This window comes from Xenopus tropicalis, chromosome 6, assembly GCF_000004195.4.
Source record: "Xenopus tropicalis strain Nigerian chromosome 6, UCB_Xtro_10.0, whole genome shotgun sequence".
Classification (NCBI taxonomy): Eukaryota; Metazoa; Chordata; class Amphibia; order Anura; family Pipidae; genus Xenopus; species Xenopus tropicalis.
Genome location: NC_030682.2, coordinates 51,245,489 through 51,270,868, shown reverse-complemented (window position 1 = coordinate 51,270,868; position 25,380 = coordinate 51,245,489). Strand labels below are relative to the sequence as shown.

Genomic DNA, 25,380 nt, shown 5'->3' with positions numbered 1-25,380 from the left:
TAAAAAGTTGCGCATTTTGCGTAGCGTTAAAACTTACGCGAAAAATGCGCAACTTTTCGCGTAAGTTTTAACGCTACGCAAAATGCGCAACTTTTTACGCAACTTTCGGAATGGATACGAAAAACTCGCGTTTTTACGCAAAAATCGTATTGGATCCGAAAAATTCGTACAGAATCCGAAAAAATCGCAAAACATACGAAAAAGTCGCAAAATATTCGTTTTCAAGTCGGAACTTTTCCAATTCGGGTCGGATTCGTGGGTTAGTAAATCAGCCCCTAAGTATTGGTAACTTTGGGATTATTACCACATACAAAGAAAATAAATCACTTAAGTACTATGTTTAAATAACAGGCATTTGCCTGCCAAGTTACAAAACAACACACCAAAATATGTAGAGAAAACCTTACATAAGCGTTATCATACCCATCATATTCATGAAGAGCTAGGCAGATTCTAAATTCTAAATGCTTTTTAGGGTTTGAGTACAAATAGAGTGTTTTGAACTCTTTATTGGCTGGAACTAGGAGCAAATAACATATAACACTTCTGTTTGTTAGATTTCTCTCTGCATAATTTGGTGTGTTGTTTTACTTTTTTAACTTGGCAGGCAAATGGTGTGTTATTTGAACATACTACTTATATAATTTGTTTTTTTTCTGTATGTGGGTATAATCTCTTAATCATTAGTACTTGTTTTCTCATAAAGCAGTGGGAGGGAAGCCAGTAACATTTCTCATTTTCATTTCTTGATTAGTGCCTGGGTACAACAAAATTTGTCAAGATCCTGCCATATTTGCACTCAGTCACTTTTTTTATTCTTAATATATGTGATTATCGTTTTTATTGAGTAATGAAGTGTGACACTAGGGCTGAGCACCATTTTTTGGGCTTTCTTATTCTTTATAAACACTAATACAAAATAACTCTCTGTTCTTAAAAAGATGCTGTTTTCCAGAGGTCTTTGAAAAAAATCAGTGTTGGCATGCAACTGTAACATTGTCCTAAATATGCTGGAAAATGATACTTCCAAAAACCTTATGGCCACTAATTTTGGTCCAGGAATTCATTTTTTCATACTAGTAGGATTTCCTTTCTGCCCATCAGCTTCACAGTAAACAGATACAATGAATTTTCATGGAAGTATATACACATATATGATAATCTGACAGAAAAAAGGCAGCACTTTTAAAAGTTGTATAAAAATGTAATTGTGAAAATAATGTCTCTTTAAAGGGGTTGTTCACCTTTAAAATAACAAAGCATAAATGTTTTGAGACAATTTACAATTGGTTTTCATTTTTTGTTTATTTTTGTGGTTTTTCAGTTATCTAGCTTTCTGTTCTGTAGCTCCCTAGTTTGGAATTTCAGTAGGTCTTTTTAACCTTAGCAACCCGGCAGTGATTTAAATGAGAGACTGGAATATGAGCAGGAGAGGGCCTGAATAAAATGATAAAGAATTAAAAGTAATAATAATAACAAACTTGTAAGCTCACAGAGCAATAGGTTTTTGGCTGTTGGGGTCAGTGACCCCTGTTTGAAAACTGAAAAGCTGTAGAAAAGGAAGGCAAATAATTCAGATACTATAAAAAAAAATGATGAAGGAATAAGACATTTTTATAACATACTAAAATTCAACTTAAAGATGAACCACCCCTTTAAGTGAGACATGAATTAAATGCCATTCATGGTTCTTTATACACCTATAAAATTAAAATGATTTTTTGCAAAATAGAGCAAAAAATATTTTATGTCTATTTTCTGGACAGAATTATTTAAAGCCAGAAGTATTTAAAGAAAAAAAAATATATATATATGGTATCTTTTTATGAATCCAAGGCAGACTTACACATGAAATTGGCTACACACTGAGCCCGCGCCCTGTACAGCCTGTTTGGTGCCTGAAGCTTTGGGATTTCCAGTATGTTGCTAAACTAACCCTAGGGGGCTGATTTACTAAGACACGAATTCGAATCCGAATTGGAAAAATTCCATTTGGAAAACGAACATTTTGCGACTTTTTCATATTTTTTGCAGTGCCTTTACAACTTTTCGGAAATTGTCGCGACTTTTTTGTTACCAATACGATTTGCGAGAAAAAACGTGAGTTTTTCGTAGCCATTACGATTCGCGCGTATCTTGTCGCAACTTTTTCGTATTGAGCGCTCGTAAGCGGCGGGCGAAACTTTCAGACTTAGCATGTTTTTGGAAGCCTCCCATAGGACTCAATGGCACCCTGCAGCTCCAACCTGGCCCAAGAAAAGTCACCATACTGAAGCTTGAATGAATCCGAACGCTACGAAAAAATCGCAACATTTTGCGCAACTTTCGGAATGGCTACGAAAAAGGCGCGACTTTTCGCGCAAGTTTTAACACTACGAAAAAATCGCCAGATTTTGCGCAACATTCGGAATGGCAACGAAAAATTTGCGATAATTTTCCGAAAAATCGCCAAATACCAATCATTACGAAAAAAACGCAATCGGACTTATTCGGCCCGTTCGTGAGTAAGTAAATGTGCCCCTAGGAGTTGATACTGGAATCTGGGAAATGAACATGGTTCAGTGGTTTTCAAACTTTTTAGTGCAAGGCCCCTTTCTGTTCTAGTCAACATTCCCCATAATCCCTAGCAAATTTTATGATACATTGTATTAGTAAACCTGCTTTATGGTTCTGTGAATATCAGGTCAGTGGATACATTTTCACACAAATTCTAAGCTTACAGTATTTCACCTCCAGGCAGAGTTTACAGTGTCTCACCTCCAAATATGGTTTTGCTAGAAGAGCAAATACATATGTATTCCCTTTCTTGTCAGTTGCTTTGGGCTGTAGGCCAATTCCACAGTTTCAGATTGTCTGGACTTGTGTCTTAGCCACTAAGATATTTTCTACTGCCTTCAAGTATGTGGCATCGTACTGTTATGAAAATGGTACTATATGGTGACAACTACACTTTCTGTTAATGGATATAAATGGGGGCATTCTTTTTAATGCAGAAATTGTGGGTATCTGATTGTTGTTTACATTTATAAGTAACCAATATTGCAAAAGGCAGCTGTGTATATTTGAATGAATAATCAGTAAGATGAGACCACGCTTTGTGTAGGAAGGATTAGAATGATGCAGTTTGGCATGTGTTTTAGGCCGGGGCATATCCAGCTATGCTAATGAGCCAAAGAAAGCACCTACGTACATTGATGACTGCATAAAGAAAGTAAAAGAAGTGATTCCAGCAAGTCAACATAACAGCACCCCGGCTTATTTGGGAGCCACTGCGGGAATGAGACTGCTAAGGTAAGTGATATTTTGCTAGAATTTACAGATCAGCATTTCACTGAAGCACTATACCCCTTTCCCAGTTATGTCATGACACGTCTATTTATTTAGGCTAATGTCCCACACAACGACCCCCATGGGTGACTAACTGCTCCGAAATGCCTTTCCACCAGCAACAATAGGAATCGCCAGTGGAAAGCCCCGCCTGCCGGAGGAAACTTTGTGCAACTTCAGAAAGGCCATATCGGGATACACTTATTTGGTGACCTTGCCAAATGAGCGCATCACACCGTTTATGGCCACCGTTACTCACTCTGTGGGACATTAGCCTTAAGACATAATTTGTTTACAAATGTTAAAGTTGATAGAGGCCCAAAGCAAAACTTCTTGTGGTGATGTCAGTGCAAATTCTCTTTTCCAGTTTCTCAGCATTTTATTTCCTGTAAACTGCTTAGGCTGAAAAATGAAAGTGCGGCACAAGGAGTTCTTGCCAGTATTCATGACTACTTCCAAACCCAGCCCTTTGCTTTCAGAGGAGCTAACATCATAACTGGGCAGGAAGAAGGGATGTATGGATGGATTACTGTCAACTATTTAATGGGAAATTTCTTGGAGGTGTGGATAATTGCATGCTTTTTACATCCAAATGTCATGCATGGGCATGTTATCAGCTCATTTTATAATTACAGTAAATAAGTACATTTTAGCCTTGCAAACACCAATAAATATTAAATGCTTCTGTACACAAGAAAAAAAAACGTGATTTATATGCACTATCCTATATATATATATTTATACAGTACACATATATATATAGATATATAGACAGGTTTGGGATCCCTTATCCGGAAACCCATTATCCAGAAGGCTTTGAATTACAGAAAGACTGTCTCCCATAGACATTATTTTAATCAAATAATTCAGAATTTTAAAACTGATTTCCTTTTTCTCTGTAGTAATAAAACAGTACCATGTAATTAATCTCACCTAAGATATAAATAATCCTTATTGGGTGCAAAACAATCCTATTGGGTTTAATTAATGGTTTATTGTTTTTTTTTTTTAGTAGACTTAAGGTATAGAGATCCAAATTACGGAAAGACCCCTTATCCGGAATACCCTTGGTCCCAGCTTTACTATCAGGTTTCTAGCATCACAGAGCTTTCTGGGTGGGCGTCAGGGCTGGAACTAAGGGTAGGCAGAAAAGGCACCCGTCTAGGGCACAACAATGAAGGGGGTGACAGGCAGTTACCTCTCCTACCTACCCTTAGTACAAGCTCTTTTGTCCCGCCGCACTGGGTCTTCAATATACTATATATAAAGCATCATAATAATACATAATCGGGGTGATGTAAAAAAGGCACTACGTTTCCCTGTGTGAAATAACCTATAGCAACCAATCAGCAGGTACCATATACTGGTGACCTGTTTAAAAGCAAACATTGTATTGGTTGCTAAGGGTTACTGCACATGTGCAATTAGTGCCTTTTATTACATAGGGGGAATGTATGTAAGCCTGAAGCATTGTGTAAGTTGTATTGGTTCCCAGGGCCCAGCACCTTGCCACCCTCCCCGCACACATTTGCTTGCTTATCTCCTCCTCTACCAGTCACACCCCCTTACCTTCTTCCCCACCAGATACTTGTTCTCTAACCACCCTCTGATGGTCCCTAGCTCACTGTCTTGTTCCCTAAACAGCTGCCTCTGTTGTTACTCCTAGTTCAGTCCCTGTCTTTGGGCATCAATACAAACTATATTTTTTTTGTACTTGTCGGTAAGGATGCTTATAAAAATATTCTTTGTTTTAAACAGAAAAATATCTGGAGAGCCTGGGTACGCCCTGACGGAGCCGAAACCACAGGAGCATTGGATTTAGGAGGCGCGTCTACACAGATATCGTTTCTCCCAGAGAAGTCAGAACAGAATCCTAATAGCACAGTTGAAGTAACATTGTACGGTTATCTGTACAATGTTTATACACAGAGCTTTCAGTGCTATGGACGAGATGAAGCAGAAAAGCGGCTTCTTGCTTCATTAGCTCAGGTACAAAAGGAAAAGATGTTCCTTATCATATATTAAAAATTCCCATGGTGTTAGGTTGGAACTGGTGATTGTGTTTTGAGGTGAACTCTACCTCTGTTTAAAGGGAACCTATCACCCACAAATTGTTTCCTCCACCAGAGGTGTGGGCTCATAGAGTTCCCACTCCAGTTGAGGGAAACAAAAAAAAAAAATAGTCCCCTACAGTGTTTGGCTGCCTGCACCGGGAGGGAACTCCTGGAGCCGCAGCCATATTGTGGCACTCACATGCGCATAACGAGCAAGTGCCACAAGTTGGTCATTAAGTGCATGCTTGTGACGTAGGCCGGTGAGTCGCATCCACCACTTCTATGTCACACGAATGCGCTTAATGAGTGATTGGGGAGTCTTGCTTATTATGCACATGCATGCTAAATAACATGGCCTCCCACAGCTCCCTCCAGGTGTGGACAGCCTAGTGTCGGAGAGGATTGTTTCCCCCACCCAGAGTGCCCCAACGGAGTGCAGGCTCTATTTCAAGTGACAGATGCACTTTAACGCAGACTCAATTTTAATCAGATTATTCAAATTTAAAAAAGTATTTCCTTTTACTTTGTAATAAAAACAGTACTTGATTCCAACTCTGCCTTATTGGAGGCAACACAATCCTATTGGGTTATTTAATGTTTAAATTATTCTCTCACGAAAATAAGAAACTTTCTAAATATAATCAGTTGAACTGTTTCTGAAAAAATCAGGTTACTCTTTACTTTCCCCCACTCAGAAGTCTGTCTCTCTACATGCAGGAGTTAAATTCAATACATTAGCGTGTGCTCCCTTTGCCTAGACCAGGGATCCCCAGCCTTTTTTACTTGTGAGCCACACTTAGATGTAAAAAAGCTTTGGTGAGCCACGCACGCATGAAAATAGTTCTTTGGGGATGCCAAATGAGAGCTGTGATTGGCTATTTGGTAGCCTCATGTGGACTGCTAGCCTGCAGGAGGCTCTGCTTGGAGTAAAACTGGGCACTAACTTTGAGTCCACTGAGTGCAACATTAAAGGGGTTGGTGAGCAACATGTTGCTCAGGAGCCTCTGGTTGGGGATCACTGGCCTATGTATAAGATTTAACTTACAAAATAATTTACTCTTGCACAAAGATACATGTAGAGAGAGAGAGAGAGAAATTGCTGAGAGGTTCACAGTAAAGAATAACTAGATTATTTCCAAATTGGTATAGAATTTAAAGCTCTTAGACTTGTAGTTGTTTAATTTTCATTATAGTTTCCCTCCAAGTGGATTGCATTAGTGTTTATTATCTTATAAGTGCACATTAAAAACCACATGTTTATTCTCTGCAACCACCTTGAAGTGCTGCAATATTTTTTAATGGATTAGATATCGTTAATCTCAGGCAGAGGGGCTAACTGTCTACTTAGAGCACTTACCAACGTGCAATTTGTTGTTTACTTCCCTTTCGAGACTTGATAATACACAGTAGACAAGTAATATTCTTTAGTAAGCATAATACTAGCAGCAAATGAATAATGCAAGGCAAGGGATGCATAATTCCATTAATAAACTAAACATAAGTGGTTCTTTAAAAATCACTTGAGCACATTCAAGATTTTCTATTCAAATTAATAGGAGCCTCAGGATGCTATTGGCAATACTGTCATGGGAAAACATGTTTTTCAAAATGCATCAGTTAATAGAGCTTCTCCAGCAGAATCCTGCATTGAAATCTGTTTTTCAAAAACTCAAACAATATTTTTTTTATTTTTAATTTTGAAATTTCACATGGGCCTAGCCATATTCCCAGCAGCCGATCATCAGAACAATGGGAAGGTAGCAAGATGGCAGCTCCCAGTAGATATCAGAATTACACTCAACAGTAAGAAATCCAAGCCTGGCTTGGGACTCCTCCAGTTACATGAGAGTAGGAGAAAATATAGGTTACCTGAAAGCAGTTCTAATGTGTGGCGCTGGCTCTTTCTGAAATGCACAATGCATTGTTGAGATGGCGGCCTGTCTGTTCAAAAATAAAATTTTAAATGATAAACAGTGTAATTTAGAAATAAAAAATACACCATAAAAATCATGACAGTATCCCTTTAAGCACCTAGGTTAGTGAATGATCCCTTTCATGTGCTTTTCAGCCAGCTGAGGACATGAAAAAAACACCATGTGCTATTGAACCTAAGAATCTTAAAAGAATTAAGAGATCCTTTGCCCAGTAGGAATGGTTGCCAAACCCTTGTTGTTAGAAGAAAAAGACTTGTAAGTTAAAAAGAATTTATAGTCACAGTTATGGATTTAGAAAACAATCTGTGTTTTGTATGGCTTTTTTATTCTTGAGGAAAAACAAGGGTTGATGAAAAGTTGATGAAAAAAAAGCAAGCAATCATTTTTACCAAGCAATATGATAGTTTGGCCTTTAGAGAGAATTGGTTTGTTTAAGTTGCAAGAGAAATCTTGTCCCTGACAAGACCACTGGTTTCCAAACTTTTTGGGTGCCTGGCAGAAAAGGAAATGTTAGGCAGGGGCGGGCCAAGCCGACCGGGTGCCCTAGGCAACCCGGTCAGCCATCTCGCCCCTGCACCTGCATCGTGCACCAACCCCCGCCCCCCCTTCCCCCGCGCTCGAACTGGCACGGATGCTAGGGGTAGGCAGCTGCCTCTTCTGCCTACCCCTAGTTCCGGCTCTGATGTTAGGGTACATGTTAATCAGGGCAGATTACTTGCTGATGGGACCTGCCCGGTTCCGCCCCCAGCCCACACAGGCCCAAACCAAATGTTGGACTGCAAACACATTCCTAAACCCATAAATGTCCAAAGATCTCTGCTGTAAACCACAGTGCATCAAAAACCTAGGTTTCCACTGGTGTTAATACTATTTATCTTGGAATACTCTATTGACCACCTCCTACAATTTGATGAATTAAGGACTATTGTCCTTATTACACAGGTTTCATCTTACCCAATCTCCCACACCTTTGGGGTAGTACATAATAATATACTGTTGATCATTGTGGTTGCTGTTAAATCACAACAACCACCAAATAGCAGCTTATTTTCTTGCTGAGAGTAAATTAAATAGTTGTACCCATGGCAGTAAATAATAAGATGGTGGGTCCACTATTAGGCTATTAGTATCTTTTCTCTTCTGTTTGTGACCTCCCACCACCAGTGTGACATTGCCACAGTGACATTGTAGACATGGTTGTTTATTTTTTCCCTTTAGAAATACATTTTAATTATAACATAATTCTTTAAATACCAAATATGTTCTATTACTGTTTCAGCAATGTTAACCCACCCGAATAAAATTAAACTACTTGATTGTGCTAACGCTTATACATTCTACATTTTGTATCATTTATGGCTACTTGCATGACAGCTCTACTTTTTTTGTCTGCTCAGGATCCCAAGCTAAAATTATATGAAAATCCATGCTACCCTCGCAATTATATGGTAAATTTAACAATGGAACATACATTTGGAAGTCTGTGTACTGCTCAGTTTCGACCAGCTAATTATGATCCAAGCCGAGTTATTACATTTAAGGGAACAGGCGATCCAGTTTTGTGTTCTCAGAAGGTGTCCACTCTCTTTAATTTTGCTGCATGCCAAGGCAAGGAAGATTGTTCATTTGATGGCATTTACCAACCCAAGGTTAAAGGAAATTTTTCGGTAAGCATTCATTTTATCATTATTAATAATAATAATCATCTCGTGTAACTGAGTGATAATACCAGATTATAATTAAGTACAATAACAGCACAATTGCTGAGTAATAACTAAATTGCTATTTATTATAATATACAGTGCAGCAGGTCAGGACTGACATTCAAAATAGGCTCTGGTATTTCAAGTACACAAAGGCCCAAACAGCCACCCCACAGACCCAATAAATAAAGAGTGTCTCTGGCAGGGATCCCCAACCTTTTTACTCGTGAGCCACACTTAGATGTAAAAAGTGTTGGTGAGCCACTCAAGCATATAAAACGTTTTTTTGGGGGCCAAATAAGGACTGTGATTGGTTCTTTTGTAGCCCCATGTGGACTGCTGGCATTCAGAAGGCTCTGCTTGGAGTAAAACTTTATGCTTCCAAAACCTGTCTCCAAGCCAGAAATTTAAAAATGGACACTTACTTTGAGACCACTGAGAGCAACATCAAAGGAGGGGGTGAGCAACATGTTGCTCATGAGCCACTGGTTGGGGATCACTGACCTATGGCATCTTACAGCAGCCCCTCTGGCATTTGCCACACTCTAAAGCAGGGATCCCCAACCTTTCTTACTCGTGAGCCACAGTCAAATGTAAAAAGACTTGGAGAGCAACACAAGCATCATAAAAGTTCATGGAGGAGCCAAATAAGGGCTAAGATTGGCTATTAGGCAGCCTCTATGCACACTATCAGCTAACAGGGCGCTTTATTTGGTAGTAAATCTTGTTTTTATTCAACCAAAACTTGCCAGTAGTGATGGGCCACTAGTGATCGCCGTTTCGAAACAGGACAGATTCGCTCATCACTACTTGCCACCAAGTCAGAAATTCAAAAATAACTCCCTGGTTTGGGGGCACTGGGAGCAACATACAAGGGGTTGGTGAGCAACATGTTGCCCTCGAGCCACTGGTTGGGGATCACTGGTCTAAAGATTGCCATTCTGTGCCTGCAGTGCAGCTCCACAGGCATTGTGAGTTGCTTGTAAATACCAGGCACTTTACATCATATGGTAGGAAAGCAGTGAGCGGTGAAGAGCCAACTCAGCATCACTTGATTAAGAATAGAAGAGATGAGGTAGGTAGCAGGAACCAGTGCAACTTTACAAAATGGCAGGAAATGCATGTATTATGCACAACTGTGGTTGCGGTCATAAATTACCCCTTGTACTAATATGTGACATGGTACTTAAACATTTAAGTGAAGGTTAAGAGGCAGCTCACCTTAAGGTTAACTTTTATTATGAAGCTAACAACAATATTCTAATGCAGTTTTTTAATGTTATGGTTTTTGAATTACATGCTTTTTTGTCTTGCTGCTTTCAGAATTTGAACTGTAACTGCTGTCTGGTTTCTAGGGCTTAATCCTGATCCTGATCCTGAAATATGTACAGTAGAGACCCCAAATAAAAAAATAAACAGTAAATCGCAAGAATCATAACAACATTAAAGTCTTATAGTTAATGCATTTCTTGGGTGCTGGGGCAATGATCCAGAAACTGTAATAAAACAAAAACCTTAAAAAATAAATATGAAGACAGGTTGAAATGCTACTTAGAATAGGACAGTCTAAAACATATTAATTTAAAGGTGAACTTCTCCTTTAATGTGAAATGGAGCATGATGGAACACACCTACAAGTACTTAACAGAAGCCAGGCTAATATTTATGATTTTCTTAGATTTTCCTTCATTTAGCTTGTTATTACTAGAATGTCATTATATTTAAAGCATTTACAGTCTTAACCAGACAATTACTGGAAATTTTTACTGGAAGTTTAAGGTTTGTAAATATATCATATCTAAGGTTACATCCTGGAGATTGACATAAAAAATATTGATTAGCTTGGCTTTATGAAGTACATCAAGTATATGAAGGATGCTGGAGACTGGTGTTCAGTAGATGTGATCTACCTAAAAGGCTTTTTATAACAGTTCCACATATATATTGTATTTCTGTAGAACAGTTTAAGCCATCAAGAATTTGCAGTTGTTTCAGGGGATCTTGACAAACTGGCAATCTGGGCAGCTGAGTGGCATATGAGAGAGAGGAGAGTTAGAGTTGCTAAATGTAAGGTTATGGATTTAGGATTTTCAAATATGCAGATGGAGAAATCCCAATTCAGAGGAGTGTCCTCTCAGTGGTTCAGATGTCTACGGCAGCTGGAGAATGTTTAGTATCACATGAGCACTATACTTAAAAAAAGTGAATTGACAAGAATCAAAGGGGCAAAAAAAAAGTAGGTTAGAAACAGGGTCACACTATAGCAATATGTTGGCACTCCAAATCCATTTCAAATCATACACAGTGGGCTATGGAGGATGGGTAGGTTTTGGGGCAGTACAACTGAATATACAATAAACTGAAGGCCTGGTCTAAAGGTGGCCACACACGTTGCGATTTGGGATTTGGGATCACGAAAGATCGTTAAATCTGCCACTAACCGTTCAAGGCTGAAACGGCAGATAAGGAGGTAGAAACAATAGGATTTCTACCTCCTTCTGCCGATTCAGCTCTGACGGCAGATTTTGCTAAGGCGCCTTCTATGGCGCCCGATCAAAATCTTTTAACCTGGCCAATCAGCGAGTCGACCGATATCAGCAGCCTCCTGCGATATCGGTCGACTCGCCGACTTGCCATATACGCACTGAATATCGTACCAAATGAGGTTTCGTACGATATTATCGATGCGTGTATGGCCAGCTTAACACATTGCTCTCCAGTTGACATGAATTGTATATATGTATACTGGTTTGTTTTGCAGGCTTTTGCAGGATTTTATTACACTACAAGTGCTTTAAATCTGACTGGGTATTTCCAGTTGAATCAGTTCAACTTAAGCATGACTTCATTTTGTGCCAAGGAATGGACACAGGTTTGTACAATTTTCTCATGTTCGTTATTGTACTTTCTTAATGTAATCTTGATTTTTGTTAATAGAAAGATAGGAGTAACAAATCTGGCAATAGGAGTAATGAAAGATAACCTTAGAGCATGTTTTTTAATTAAAACATTAAAACAACTCCACACCCTCTTGGCCCATTACAAGGTTATAGGTATAGGATTTATGTAGGAAAAGGGGCTTCGACTGTAAAAGTCACATATGCAGTGTGATAGAACTGTAGGTCTGAGGGCCAAATGCTAAGAACAGTCATTTTTCTCAACTGGTACATTCATTAAGACCAGGGGAAGAAGTGCATGAATGCCATTCAGCCAGCACTACTTCCCCTGGCCTGGTCTGTGCTGGAAAAAATAATACAGAGTAAAGTGCAGACTAGAGTGTCACTTGGCGCAGGTTAGCCCTGTCCTTACCACCAGCCTTAGGGCACCATTGTATTCTGCATCCTCTGCCACACTGCCTTTCTTGAATGTAGAATTCTCTACATTCTATGTTCCATTTTGGACCTGCAGATCTACTACCCCCTTGAATAAAAATGCATATTGACTTGCAGTTTTATTCAAGCAGGTAGCAGCAGGTCAATTCAACATACAAGGAAGGCAGCGTGCAAATTGGGAAAATTGTGCATTTGGTCCGTTTTTGCCACTTTACACAGTGTTTTAGTTAAATTACAATGCAGTCTCTTACTTGTGTGCTTTTCTTAGAGTATATATGATATTTTCTTTAACTCACTGGCTGACTTTTTTCATATCTTGCCCAAGATTTGATATAACACTTTTTCTGACATGTGAAGGTGACTGTGTGTGGCAAAAAAGAGCTCTCTATCTCAGTATAGCATCCCACCTCAGGTGTATAGTGCCAGTGCCAAAACATATATCATTACTAAGAGAAAGCAAGGAAGCAGGACTAGCTGCTACATGGTGCTTTATTCACACAACATGTTTTCTTAAAGGAGACATATCCTATAAAAATTATGAATGTACCAATTAATTATTCTCCTCTAGATATAGAAGGATTGTGCTTAAAAAAGTTGTGTTTCAGGCTGATTTATTGAGAAATTCCACAAAAACCTCACTAGCCCCACCCATCTTTTCCACTTCCTGCTGGCTGAATTCTCTGGATGAGCTGGGGAGCCGCCGGCTTTCAATACACTGCACTGTAGGATAGGAACCAATCAGCAGCTAGGCTGACCTGATAGGGAACTGAAGCCTGTCTTTGCTTGTGTGACTGCAGGGCTGTGATTGGCTCTCCCCCTCCTACCGTGCTTTTGGCAGGGACCGTTAGGACACGCCCACTCTTCATTTCAAACATGGTCAGAGAAGAGAGAGGATCTATAGGGAGCTCCAACAAAGGGGCCATTTTTACAGATAGGATTAATTTTAAGCACAAAGGGAAACCAGCACCGTATATAATTCATAATTGCCTACAATATTAGGGTTTTTTCCCATTTATCCAATATGTCTCCTTTAAGGCTTGCTTAAGGCTCTTTCTCATCTTGAAATTTGTGTTAATAAAGCACTTGCTTAGTGATCAGAAATGGTTTTATTGCAGGCAATTTTCTATGGATGAATATTTGTGATTGAGTATCCTCTATAAATGTCTATTTTAAATATAGTCAGCTTTCCTGTTGGAACACACAGGGCTTTGTGTCATCTGTTGTCTTTAAAGGGAATCTCTCATCTGTTGGCTGTATTCCTATCTCACTTCACCAGCTATATCTTTATAGAGTATATCTAACTGTTATATCTCATTCTTCCACAACTTCATTTTTCCACAGCTTCCACAAATTTTACATAGGTTTGATGAAACATATGCACGGTCTTACTGCTTCTCTGCTAATTTTATCTATTATCTCTTGGTCCATGGATACAAGTTTGACAGTGAAACATGGTTGCAAATTAATTTTCAAAAGGAGGTAAGCGTCAGGCCATTTATAGTACAGATTGTAACTTACTCTACAAAGGGGTACTTGTTTAATACACAGGCCAACCCCTGTGGTACTATGACTAATCAGCCTGCAGGCCAAGGAGACAATATAGTATGAGTGGCCACACATGGGTATGACCACATTTCCACATTATTCCATTCTTTTAGGCATTTGAACACTGAAAATGCAGGAAGTGACAAGGAGCTGCAGCTTACTTACTTTTAAATGACAGAAATTTTTCATGGGTTTACCAAATGGACCCATGATTTGCTATACATTGCCTAGGTGGTAGGCCTGGCAAAATCTGGGCATCTTAGCAGCACATTCAAGCTAAACACCTTTTAAAGTGGACCTGTCACCCAGGCATACAAAGCTGTATAATAAAAGCCCCCTTTTTTTTAAAAAAAAATTGTTTTTATTTAATTTTTGTAACAATCAGGTTCCACATGTACAGAATGTTATCCTTTACAAGAGAAAGTCAATGTAACACAAGGCTTTGTATTTGCAATATCATTGCAGGGTATAGTGTTATGCATAAGTAAACTGAACATGAAACCCAAAATTATTTTTTTATTGACACATCCATACCCATTATAAAAGCATTTAAAAATCCCAGCTGTCAATCATATATTTCCTGCCCCGCCTCTGTGCCTTAAGATAGAGGTGGGTAGACAGTTACTTTCACTTTCAATTCAGAACTTCTTAGATGTTGCTGCACTCCTCACATTCCCCCTCCCTCCTCGCCATCTAATTTTGTAACCAGTGCATGGACATGGGTAGGTCCCCCCATACTGGCAAAAACTATGATATTACCTTACAAAGCCTGATACTGCCAGCATTTGCTATTTGGCAAAGTATCACAATTATATAAATCTGAAAGGAGCACAGGCAGTGAAGCATATTTTTATTGCCATGGTTATTAATAATAGCTCTATGGTGACCAAAATACCTCATGTGCCTTATTACCAGGCATTTCAAATATTATAGAAGAAGGATAGGTCACAAAATGTTAGACACCCCCCAGTGATTGTAATCACTTACCTGAAACCCTGGACTATTTATTTTTTTATAGGAATGCACTGAATACACTATTTTGGTATTTGGCCGAACCCCGAATCCTTTGTGAAAGATTCTGCTGAATACCGAATGCAAATATGCAATATTAGGACATGGAAGGGGCAAAAAGAACTGTGCATGTTCATGCAACAAAAAGTCACATGATTTTAAAGGAGAAGGAAAGTCATTTTGGAATTTAACTGCCAAAAGATTTGCCACATTAGTGCCACCTAGAACAATATATTTATTCTGCAGAAAGCTTTACAATACCTGAAGCTTTCTCTGTTTGTTTAAGATTGCAGCTGCCATTTTAGCTTGGCCCGGCACTGCTTAAGTGCATGAAGCATTTGATGATTGGATAAATCAAAACAATTCTAAATCTTTTCAGAAAATTTCACAATATAGCAGTGTGTCTGTTAAATCCTAGACAACTTCTTGCTTTCAATTATTTTTTGTATATGTATACATAGAGCATTTTTTTCTGTTTGCAGGTTGGCAACAGCAGCATAGGCTGGTCTCTTGGCTATATGTTAACTCTCACAAACATGATACCTGCTGAAAGGCGTCTCATCATTCTTCCTATGAGCTTGTCTCTGTTTGCTGGACTTCTCTGCTTGTTCACTGCAATATCTGCATTATGTCTGATAGTACTTGTGATATTATTTGTCTGTGCACGTAAGAAATGAAACATGGACTGGACTGTTTAAACAGTTGCTTGAACAATCATCTTGCAAGAAGTGCATATTGTCCTACGCTTTGTACAGTTTGTTGAGTCAATGGACTGTTGAGTCTCTCCTCGGAATTTGTGGACTATTGCATCTCAGGGAGCATGAGCTGGAAGGTAATTAATAAGTGAATAAATTATTTGGGGCTATTGTTGTGTGTTTTAGATTAGATGAGGAAAAGGGGTAATCACTGGGAGTGGAAATTTGTTGAAAACCCACAGTGAATATACTGCTTACCTAGAATAAAATGAAATGAAATCAGACAACATCATACTTAAATACCAAAAGGGGTAGTGAACCTCTTTTAATTTTAAATACTTAGTTATATGCCTAAACAATTTTAATCAGTGGAAGCCACAATTCACCAAGATTACTTTTAAAACATAATTCATTTATTAATCATAATTAATTGTTAAAATTAATTCCACTAGATTCTATTGACAAACTGTATCTCATGTAGAATAGCAATTCATATTACACCATGAAATTCATTAAAATCAATGTGAAGTAAAGAGCCCATTAGTCAATATGGCCATTAGTCAGTACAGGTATGGGATCCCTTATCTGGAAACCCATTATCCAGAAAGTTCCAAATTACGGAAAGGCCGTCTCCCGTATAAGCAAATTATAAGCAAATAATTCTAATTTTTAAAAAAAAAGATTTCCTTTTTCTCTGTAATAATAAAACAGTACATTGTACTTGGGCCCAAACATTATTTTATACGGGAAGGGTACTCAATCTACACAATTTATCACTCACTGCAATGTAGGTATAGGATATGTTATCCAGAAACCCATTATCCACAAAGCTCCGTATTACACAAAGGTCATCTTCCGTAGACTACATTTTTCCTTTTTCTCTGTAGTAATAAAATAGTACCTTGTACTTAATTCCAACTAAGATATAATTAATCCTTATTGGAGGCAAAACAAGCCTATTCGGTTTACTCAATATTGAAATTTTTAGCAGACATAAGTTCCATAAGTTTGGAGATCCAAATTACGGAAAGATCCCTTATCTGGAATACCTTGGGTCCCAAGCATTCTGGATAACAGGTCCCATATCTGTACATCATAGTGCATAGGATCATACTTAAAGAGAACCTATCACCATTAAGATGCTTTCCCCACCAGAGGTGAAGGCTAATAGAGCCACGTTGGGTGAAACAAGTTTTCTCTTAAAAAAAATAGCCCCCACTGGTGCTAGGCTACCTGTACCAAAAGGGAGCTCCCCATGAGTGATACTCTTTGCCCCCGCATTATGCGCATGCGTGTGATGTAGGAGCAGTGGATGCAATTCAACTGCCTACCTTACATGCATTTGTAAAATGATGGGTTATGGCACTTGCTCTTTATGTGTATGCGTCTGCCGCCACGTGGTGCTTGGACCAGGAGCTATCTCCTTGTGCAGGCAGCCTAGGGCTGTAGGGGGCTATTTTTAAAAAAAAAAAAAAAAAGAAAACAGTTGTTTCCCCCAAAGGAATTACGGGCTCTATTAGCTCACACCACTGGTACGGAAAGCAATTTCAGGGTGATAGGTGCTCATTTAACTAAATGGCTACCCAGTGGCGTCACCTATTACTTAGACTTACAGTTCAACCTCTGGTTTGGCCCCCATTAACAAGGGCCAAGGTATGTTCCATGGACTCAAATTCCCATGATGCACAAAAGGTTGATTATGCGACAGCAGTTATACCTTACCACTTCAATTTATAGATTGACATTCCTCAGTCATTCCACTTCACTGTTACAAGCGCGGACGTCTACAGGACAGAGCCAGTTCAGAACATTAAGGCAGCAACATCATTTTAGCGTTATGTTGTTCTTGTAGCTAGTAAGCTCTGGTGCGCTTAACAAACCAGGACAGGGCCTCCACATGGACTTACCATTTTTACCATGTTAATCTGAAATAAAATCCATGCTCTTAAAGTCATTTTTTTAAATTACAAAATTATTTGCTCAGACTACCAAAACTGCTGGTTTAAATATTATATGCTTTACACAACCTGACAGTTATAAGATAATAATGCATTTTTGCCTACAGCTTTTACAATAAAGTGACAGTATATCAGTAAAGTCCAGGTAACGCTTATTTTTGCAATATAGACACAATATAATGAAAGGTGTTTACCTATATCCTCTACTTTTTCAACAGTGCCCTAATACCCTTCCAAACTCTCACTGTCAAACAATGTGATGTCCCCATATGGCCCACATCCAAAGGCCATGTGTAACTCAAGACTTAATTTAGAAAACAATACTTCAGATATTGTCCGTATTGGGTGTCTGGTGAATAAAAAAGAGTCAGCTTTACTCCCACTCTGTTAGGCTGGATCCATAAGAGCTAGAGCAAACACTTAAAGGGCTGATGTGCACAATTCATCTTGATAAGGCCTCTTACACAGACATTTTCTTGAGCTTGATACTTGTTCTGAAGACAATAAAACGCATGCTGGTACATTTAAAAAAACAAAAAACAAAACGCGTATAAACACAAACACAGAAAAAAACTCCCTTGTGTAAGAGCCCTAATAGAGTCTGTGAACCTTTACAATTTACAGCAGGAGTCCATAGTAAGTTGTGAATCCGCCAACGCTGTCATTGCACACTGAGGGGATTCTATTAGTACTCTGCATATTATGTATATGCTAAAGATTACATATAGGGCCATCTGTGACCCTATTGCGCACCTTTTAAAACATTATCCATTCTATAGACAACAAGGAACAAAAATAGGACTAAAAATTGAACTAAAAGGGGGGGGGGGAATTGAAATATATTATTCACATGTTTGAACAGAACAGTTCCCTTAGTAGCCAAATCATGAATGACAGGTAAATTATTGATTTTGCTGTACAAATTTGAATATACACATAGGGGCTGATTTACTAATCCACGAATTCGAATGGGAAAAATTAGGATTGGAAACGAACATTTTGCGACTTTTTCGTATTTTTTGCGATTTTTTCGTCGCCGTTACGACTTTATCATAAATTGTCGCGACTTTTTCATAGCCGTTACAATTTGCTCGTACATTGTCGTGACTTTTTCGTATTGAGCGCTCGTAAACGGTGGGCAAAACTTTCAGACTTTGCTTGATTTTGGAAGCCTCCCATAGGACCCAATGGCACTCTGCAGCTCCAACCTGGCCCAAGGAAAGTCTCCCATAGGGCTCAATGGCACTCTGCAGCTCCAACCTGGCCCAAGGAAAGTCTCCCATAGGGCTCAATGGCACTCTGCAGCTCCAACCTGGCCCAAGGAAAGTCTCCCATAGGGCTCAATGGCACTCTGCAGCTCCAACCTGGCCCAAGGAAAGTCTCCCATAGGGCTCAATGGCACTCTGCAGCTCCAACCTGGCCCAAGGAAAGTCTCCCATAGGACTCAATGGCACTCTGCAGCTCCAACCTGGCCCAAGGAAAGTCTCCCATAGGACTCAATGGCACTCTGCAGCTCCAACCTGGCCCAAGGAAAGTCTCCCATAGGACTCAATTGCATTCTGCAGCTCCAACCCGGCCCAAGGAAAGTCTCCCATAGGGCTCAATGGCACTCTGCAGCTCCAACCTGGCCCAAGGAAAGTCTCCCATAGGGCTCAATGGCACTCTGCAGCTCCAACCTGGCCCAAGGAAAGTCTCCCATAGGGCTCAATGGCACTCTGCAGCTCCAACCTGGCCCAAGAAAAGTCTCCCATAGGGCTCAATGGCACTCTGCAGCTCCAACCCGGCCCAAGGAAAGTCTCCCATAGGGCTCAATGGCACTCTGCAGCTCCAACCCGGCCCAAGGAAAGTCTCCCATAGGGCTCAATGGCACTCTGCAGCTCCAACCCGGCCCAAGGAAAGTCTCCCATAGGGCTCAATGGCACTCTGCAGCTCCAACCCGGCCCAAGGAAAGTCTCCCATAGGGCTCAATGGCACCCTGCAGCTCCAACCTGGCCCAAGAAAAGTCACGATACTGAAGCTTGAATGAATCCGAAACTTTCGTACTCGGCGCGAAGGCTACGTAAAAGTCGCGACAATTCGCACAAGTCGTAACGCTACGAAAAAGTCGCAACATTTTGCAAAACAGTCGTAATGGCTATGAAAAAGTCGCGACAATTTACGAAAAAATTGCAAAATACCGATCATTACGAAAAAAACGCATTCAGACGCCTTCGGACCGTTTGTGGATTAGTAAATCAGCCCCATAATGTACAATACACATAATGGCCATACACAAGCAGATTTAAGATGCCAATTTGAGTCCTTTAGATTGATTTCGCAGCTTATCTGTTGATGGGACAGGTTTGATTTTTTTAGTCTGATCAGGAACCGCATCGGGTTATTATTGTGCTCTGACTTTTTGGGTCATTATAATGCAATCGTTTGGCCCTAGGTGGGCATAGCAGTAGAAAGATTCACTAATTTGCTGACATCACAAAATAGCAATAAACTGGGAACAAGATAAATAATGCTAACAAATATAATTGTGCACAAAGGATACCTGCTTCCAGTTAAACTGGTAGATCCCAGTGCTACAGATACAAAAAACAAATTCAATAAATATTCTCCTGGTAAAGAACCAGAGGAAAATGGGAACATGTAAGTAGCACTCTAGCTTTGTAATATGGTCCTGCAATTCATTACTAGACACACACCATCATGCTCCTTTTTAATATTATTTAACTATGCCCTTTTATTAAATTAATTTAAAACAATCTTAATATAAATTATCACAGTTATATAACATTCCACATAATTAACAGCAGGATGGAAATGGATGGTCCGTATTCCTTCATATACTATCTACATGTTACTAGAGCTTGACCTGCTGAATAGATCTGACGCTGAATAGATCTATGGTGCAAATGGAACCCTAGCAGCATAACTCAGCACTTTTCATATCAGTGACTCACAGAAGGTCTTATAAGCAAGTAAGGACTTTTTTAAAGGGATGGTGGTGGACTGTTTTTTGTTGTTTTTTTTTAAATTATGAATTTGTGATAATTCATGAAAAGTATTTAGTTATTTTTTATTATCTTGTAATTTTTGTGATGAATTATAATAAAGGGCATTATTTATAATATTTGATAAGAAGCATAAAGGTTCGTTTACTCCCTTAAAAGTAATCAGTAATATTTTTAAATGAAACTTTTGTCTAACTGTATATCACAAAATGGTCCTTGCTTCATTAATAACTTGATCTACATATTGTCACAGAAAAGTTTACCCATGGTTATATACAGTAGAATCCCTATTTTATGTTTTTCAGGGAAGCAGAAAAAATGGTAAAATGTAAAATCAGGAAAATGTATTATACACTGATGGGACCTCAAACAAACTGTGTATAATGAGGGAAATGTACAATCGAGGTTTTACTGTACTTTTATTAACCAGCCAATTCTATCTTTGGCTCCTATCCTATCATATGCTCTTTGTATTATAATTGGTGTTTCAATGTACATACTGTATCCTGTTGTAAATAAAAACTGTTACATTAAAAACATTTTATCTTATTACTGTCATAATAATATCTACAGTTCTGGCACTCAGTTCCCAGCAAATAAAATATGCATTGACATAACAGTTGGCCTGAATTTGACCAAGTCAAACTGCAGTCAAAAGGTAAAACTGCCATTAAATGCGAATGATAGAGACACATTTTCACACTGAAGATGTAAGATTCGGGAGGAGAATTTCCCACATATCTTATTTATAGTTATAATGTGTCATGAGCAAGCTTGCACATGCAGCCAAGGGAATAGGTGATAATTGGCTCTTGTCTGATTATTGCAAGAGACAGTTATTGGTGTTTATACCATTAGAAAGGGCCACAGGCTTATGGCAGCACCCTTAAGGCACACTGAATACTGTATTTTTTAAAATGTATATTTTTATATAGTTCCAGCAGTGTTATTTATTGTCTTTCAATAAATATTCAGAGTAAAGGTGGCCCTACACGGGCAAATTTAATCTGCTGATTTGGGTCCTTCAGACTGATTAGGCAGCTTATCTGCCCATGTATGGAGACCCCCGACGGGCCTACCTGACCGGTATCTGGCCTAAAATTGGCTTGATCTCTTTCGGGCAGGTTTGATTTTCTCGTTGGATTGGAGACCACATCAGCTCATTGATGCAGTCCTCAGGCCCATATGCCCACCATTTTTACTCGATCATTTGGCCCATAGGGCCAAACAAGCGGATCAAACCAAAGACTAAAATAGGTGGCTAGTAAGTGTCATCAACATTAATGGTCTAAAGAAGCTCAAGCTATTACTACACCTCTGAATGCCATGCTATACTGAAAACAAACATTTACTGATGTGAGAGTTTGAAAACTAGGTAACGTTTTGAGATACTGGCATGTTTCATTCATTTTTCTTTATACAAAACGTTAACTTTGACAGGAATGTTTCACTTAGATGTAACTGACTGATTTAGTTCAACAACTTCTTTGAGCAAAATATCAATCAATATCCCTAGGCCTACGGTAGTAAAAATAAAATAAAAAAAAAATGGGGCTCATTTATTAAGCGCAACTTTTGCTGTAGCTGTTGTGCAAATCGCCACCTTTTAAGAATAAAAAGGGTGCTGCAGTTTTATGCACTTTTAGCTCTGTAAAACAGCAATTACACATGTAAACACTCACACAATTGTGTGTAATTATATTATAGTGTATTGTTACTCTCATCATGCAGAAAATGCATTTGTAAGCAGTGTCAATGTCAAATATTTGTTGGTATCTGCCCCTAATTTCTAGAGACAGTCCCTTAATTATTGATACCAAACGGATAATAGACACTGTGGGGGGAATTCACAAAAGGGGTGATATTGAGACAAAATAAAAGTGGAGATAGATTTGTGGGATTTTCCACCTAATTCACAAACCTCTATCTCTACTTTTGTGAATTTGTCTTTTAAGCAGACAGTTTTCAGATTTTGTCATTTTCCAGACGTTTTTTTTTTTAATGAATCTGCCTTTAGCTCTTAGTAAATTTGTCAGTGCCTTCAAACCCAGTCCCAAATCTACATGAGCCTTGGAATAAGGATTTTACCAGCAGGATTTTGCATTTCATATGCCATTTCACTTTGGGGGCATTTCCTGAGGGGTAATGTTAGTTTCCACAGGGAAACTATACACCATTTTTTTCTATATTTCTATGTAATTCCACTTCTGTAACAAGATTTAAGGGTCTAAATACCTTATTCTCTAGCCCCTACTCATTACTGGGCAGCAGCAATCCAGCCTGGGGGGAGAGGAGCGAGTAGAGCAGGAACAGACTGCCTGTGACATCGGTAAGCCCCGCTCACCCTATGCTTATGCACTGCACTTTAAGTAGCTCTGCTGAAGTCTATCAGGGCCAGGGCCCCAGCCACATACTGAAGAGTGAAGAGTCTAAACCAGAAGCTGGCATAAGGTCTGGGTAGGGCACAGTTTTCAAGCAGTTATGGACATAATTGAACCCAAAGGTATTAAAATAAAAGCACTTACTTCTATTTTACATTATTTTACATGGTTTAGTGCATTGTTAAAATGTATGGTATACGTCCCCTTTAAAGGCCATGTCAACCCCAAAAATAATTTTTTGCATAATGAAAGAAAACATAATTCTAAGCAACTTTCCAATATGAAATAATTAAAAATTTGTAGTGCTTTAAACGTTATTTGTAAATGTAATTGCTATTGAAAGCGGCATTTGCTGAACTCCTGGTTGTTACATTTTAAACAATGTTGCAAAGGTCTTGCTTCTCCAGCGAGTCAGGTCTGTCAGTCTGCTGCCTTGTGTTACACTGTTTCAATAGTCTGAGCCCCCAGGGCAGAGAATAGAAAAGGACAGGCAAACACTGCTTGTAATAGCAATTATATATACAAATAACTCAAAAACCATTACAAACTTGTAATAAATGTATATTGCAAAGCTGCTTAGAATTTTGGTTTCTTTTATTAGGCAAAAAATTATATTTTGAGTTGCCTTGTCCTTTTTAAGAAGGGGCACTGCTGCTAAAACTAAAATTTTGCCTGGGAGGCTTTAATTTTCCTTTAAATAAAAATGAATATATTCACTCAAAATGTTATTATTGCCCCATTCATTAAGCTAAAACTAGCATAACAATGCAAATGTGAGGTAAAAACTTTTTTATATAAAACATATCAATTCAACTTTTTGTTTAATCAGTGTTTTACTTGCTTATAAAATGCAAGCCCCCCCGGGGCTCACTTATCACCTTTATTAAACAGTCCCCCTAGTTATATAGGTCTTGAGCAAACAGCAGGCTTCTCAGTTAGGATACACCAACTGCCACTATGTAGCAAATAAAAAACATCCTATAAGTGGGAGGAGGTAGGATAGCCTAGTTGTAGGGAGACCGCCCTGTGACGACGGGGTTGCAGGTTCAATTCCCTCCTCCGGGGTCCGCCTCGTGACTGCCCTGGGCACGGTCAATTAACCTCCCAACGTGAAGATATCAGCCTTTAGAAATGGGCTGGTGGAGCGATGTCCAGATTTTTTTTCAGTGGCTGCATTTACATTTTCCACAAATCCTCTCTTTGCATTTTCAAGGGAATTGTGCTGTCTATGGCAGCTGAAAGCAACTGTCACAGGAAAAATCCGTTTCTTATCACTGGCAATAAGAAGCCAATTGATAGGTGAGCTGAGCTGCAGCACAGGGACAATGTGCAAGTGCATTTTAGGGTTATTTTTGGGAATTTGAATAGGATATATGGAAATAATCATAGAACAGAATCTACACTGGGGAGCTGATAGGAAAGTAATGGAGATATTCCTTGAGCCGTATAATAGTGCCCAGATGGTATGTAATACAGGCGATATCCTTTGAGCGCTATCTGTTATCCCCTGCTGGTATATGGTACAGGAGATTCACCCTACTTCTATGCATTATCAGTAACTCTTCAGCCAGAATATAGTTCAGCAGGGGGTACGCTAACCATTTAGCTGTTTTGTCTAGACAACTGCCCCAGTATTGAGTACGTTGCAGGCTACACTGATTCCCAAGCAGCCACGGCTCATGTATCTAAATGGATTACTAATGAACTCTGAGCAGCGAATTGCCTTTGCATCTTTATACAAAATGAATATTAAAGTGGTCAGGTTCCATTTGGCAAAACACTGTCCAGTCAGGGGTCGCAACACAAACTGGGCAAATGTTGAATACATTTATTCCCATTCATTCCTAATAGTGCAGGGCAGCCCTGGGTATTGCAGGGTTAAACTGAGAGCAAATTAAACACTTTGGGGGGAATTCACAAAAGTGGCGATATTCCGACAAAATAAAAGTGGAGATAGATTTGTCGCATTTTCCACCTAATTCACAAACATCTATCTCCACTTTTGTGAATTTGTCTTTTAAACAGACAGTTTTCAGATTTTGTCATTTTCCTGACATTTTTTTTTATGAATTTGCTTTTAGCTCTTAGTAAATCTGTCGGTGCCATCAAACCCAGTCCCACAGCTACATGAGCCTTGGGATAAGGATTTTACCAGCAGGATTTTGCATTTCATATGCAATTTGTCATTTCACTTTGGGGCATTTCCTGAGGGGTAATTTTAGTTTGCCCAGGGAAACTATACATCATTCTTTCAGGACAAGCCGGGCTTTCTAATGTTTTCTATATTTCTGTGTAATTCCACTTCTGTAACAAGATTTAAGGGTCTAAATACCTTCTTCTCTAGCCCCTACTCATTACTGGTCAGCAGCAATCCGGCCGATTCACTAACATGCCCGGTGATAAGGGGCCCAACAGGACTAGGGCCCACTGGGTTTTTA

The 25,380-nt window shown here is 39.1% G+C and overlaps 1 protein-coding gene across 1 annotated transcript in view; it reads left to right on the top strand.

Moving 5' to 3' along the window:
* The window catches only part of entpd3 (ectonucleoside triphosphate diphosphohydrolase 3), a 30,394-nt gene extending 13,317 nt beyond the window's left edge, over positions 1-17,077 (top strand). Inside the window, 7 exon segments of the mRNA NM_001102938.1 lie at positions 3,141-3,291; positions 3,729-3,888; positions 5,086-5,316; positions 8,713-8,982; positions 11,780-11,890; positions 13,692-13,829; positions 15,389-17,077. Coding sequence (NP_001096408.1) covers positions 3,141-3,291; positions 3,729-3,888; positions 5,086-5,316; positions 8,713-8,982; positions 11,780-11,890; positions 13,692-13,829; positions 15,389-15,583 — 1,256 coding nt within the window. The 3' untranslated portion in view covers positions 15,584-17,077.
* Positions 17,078-25,380: the final 8,303 nt, after the last annotated feature.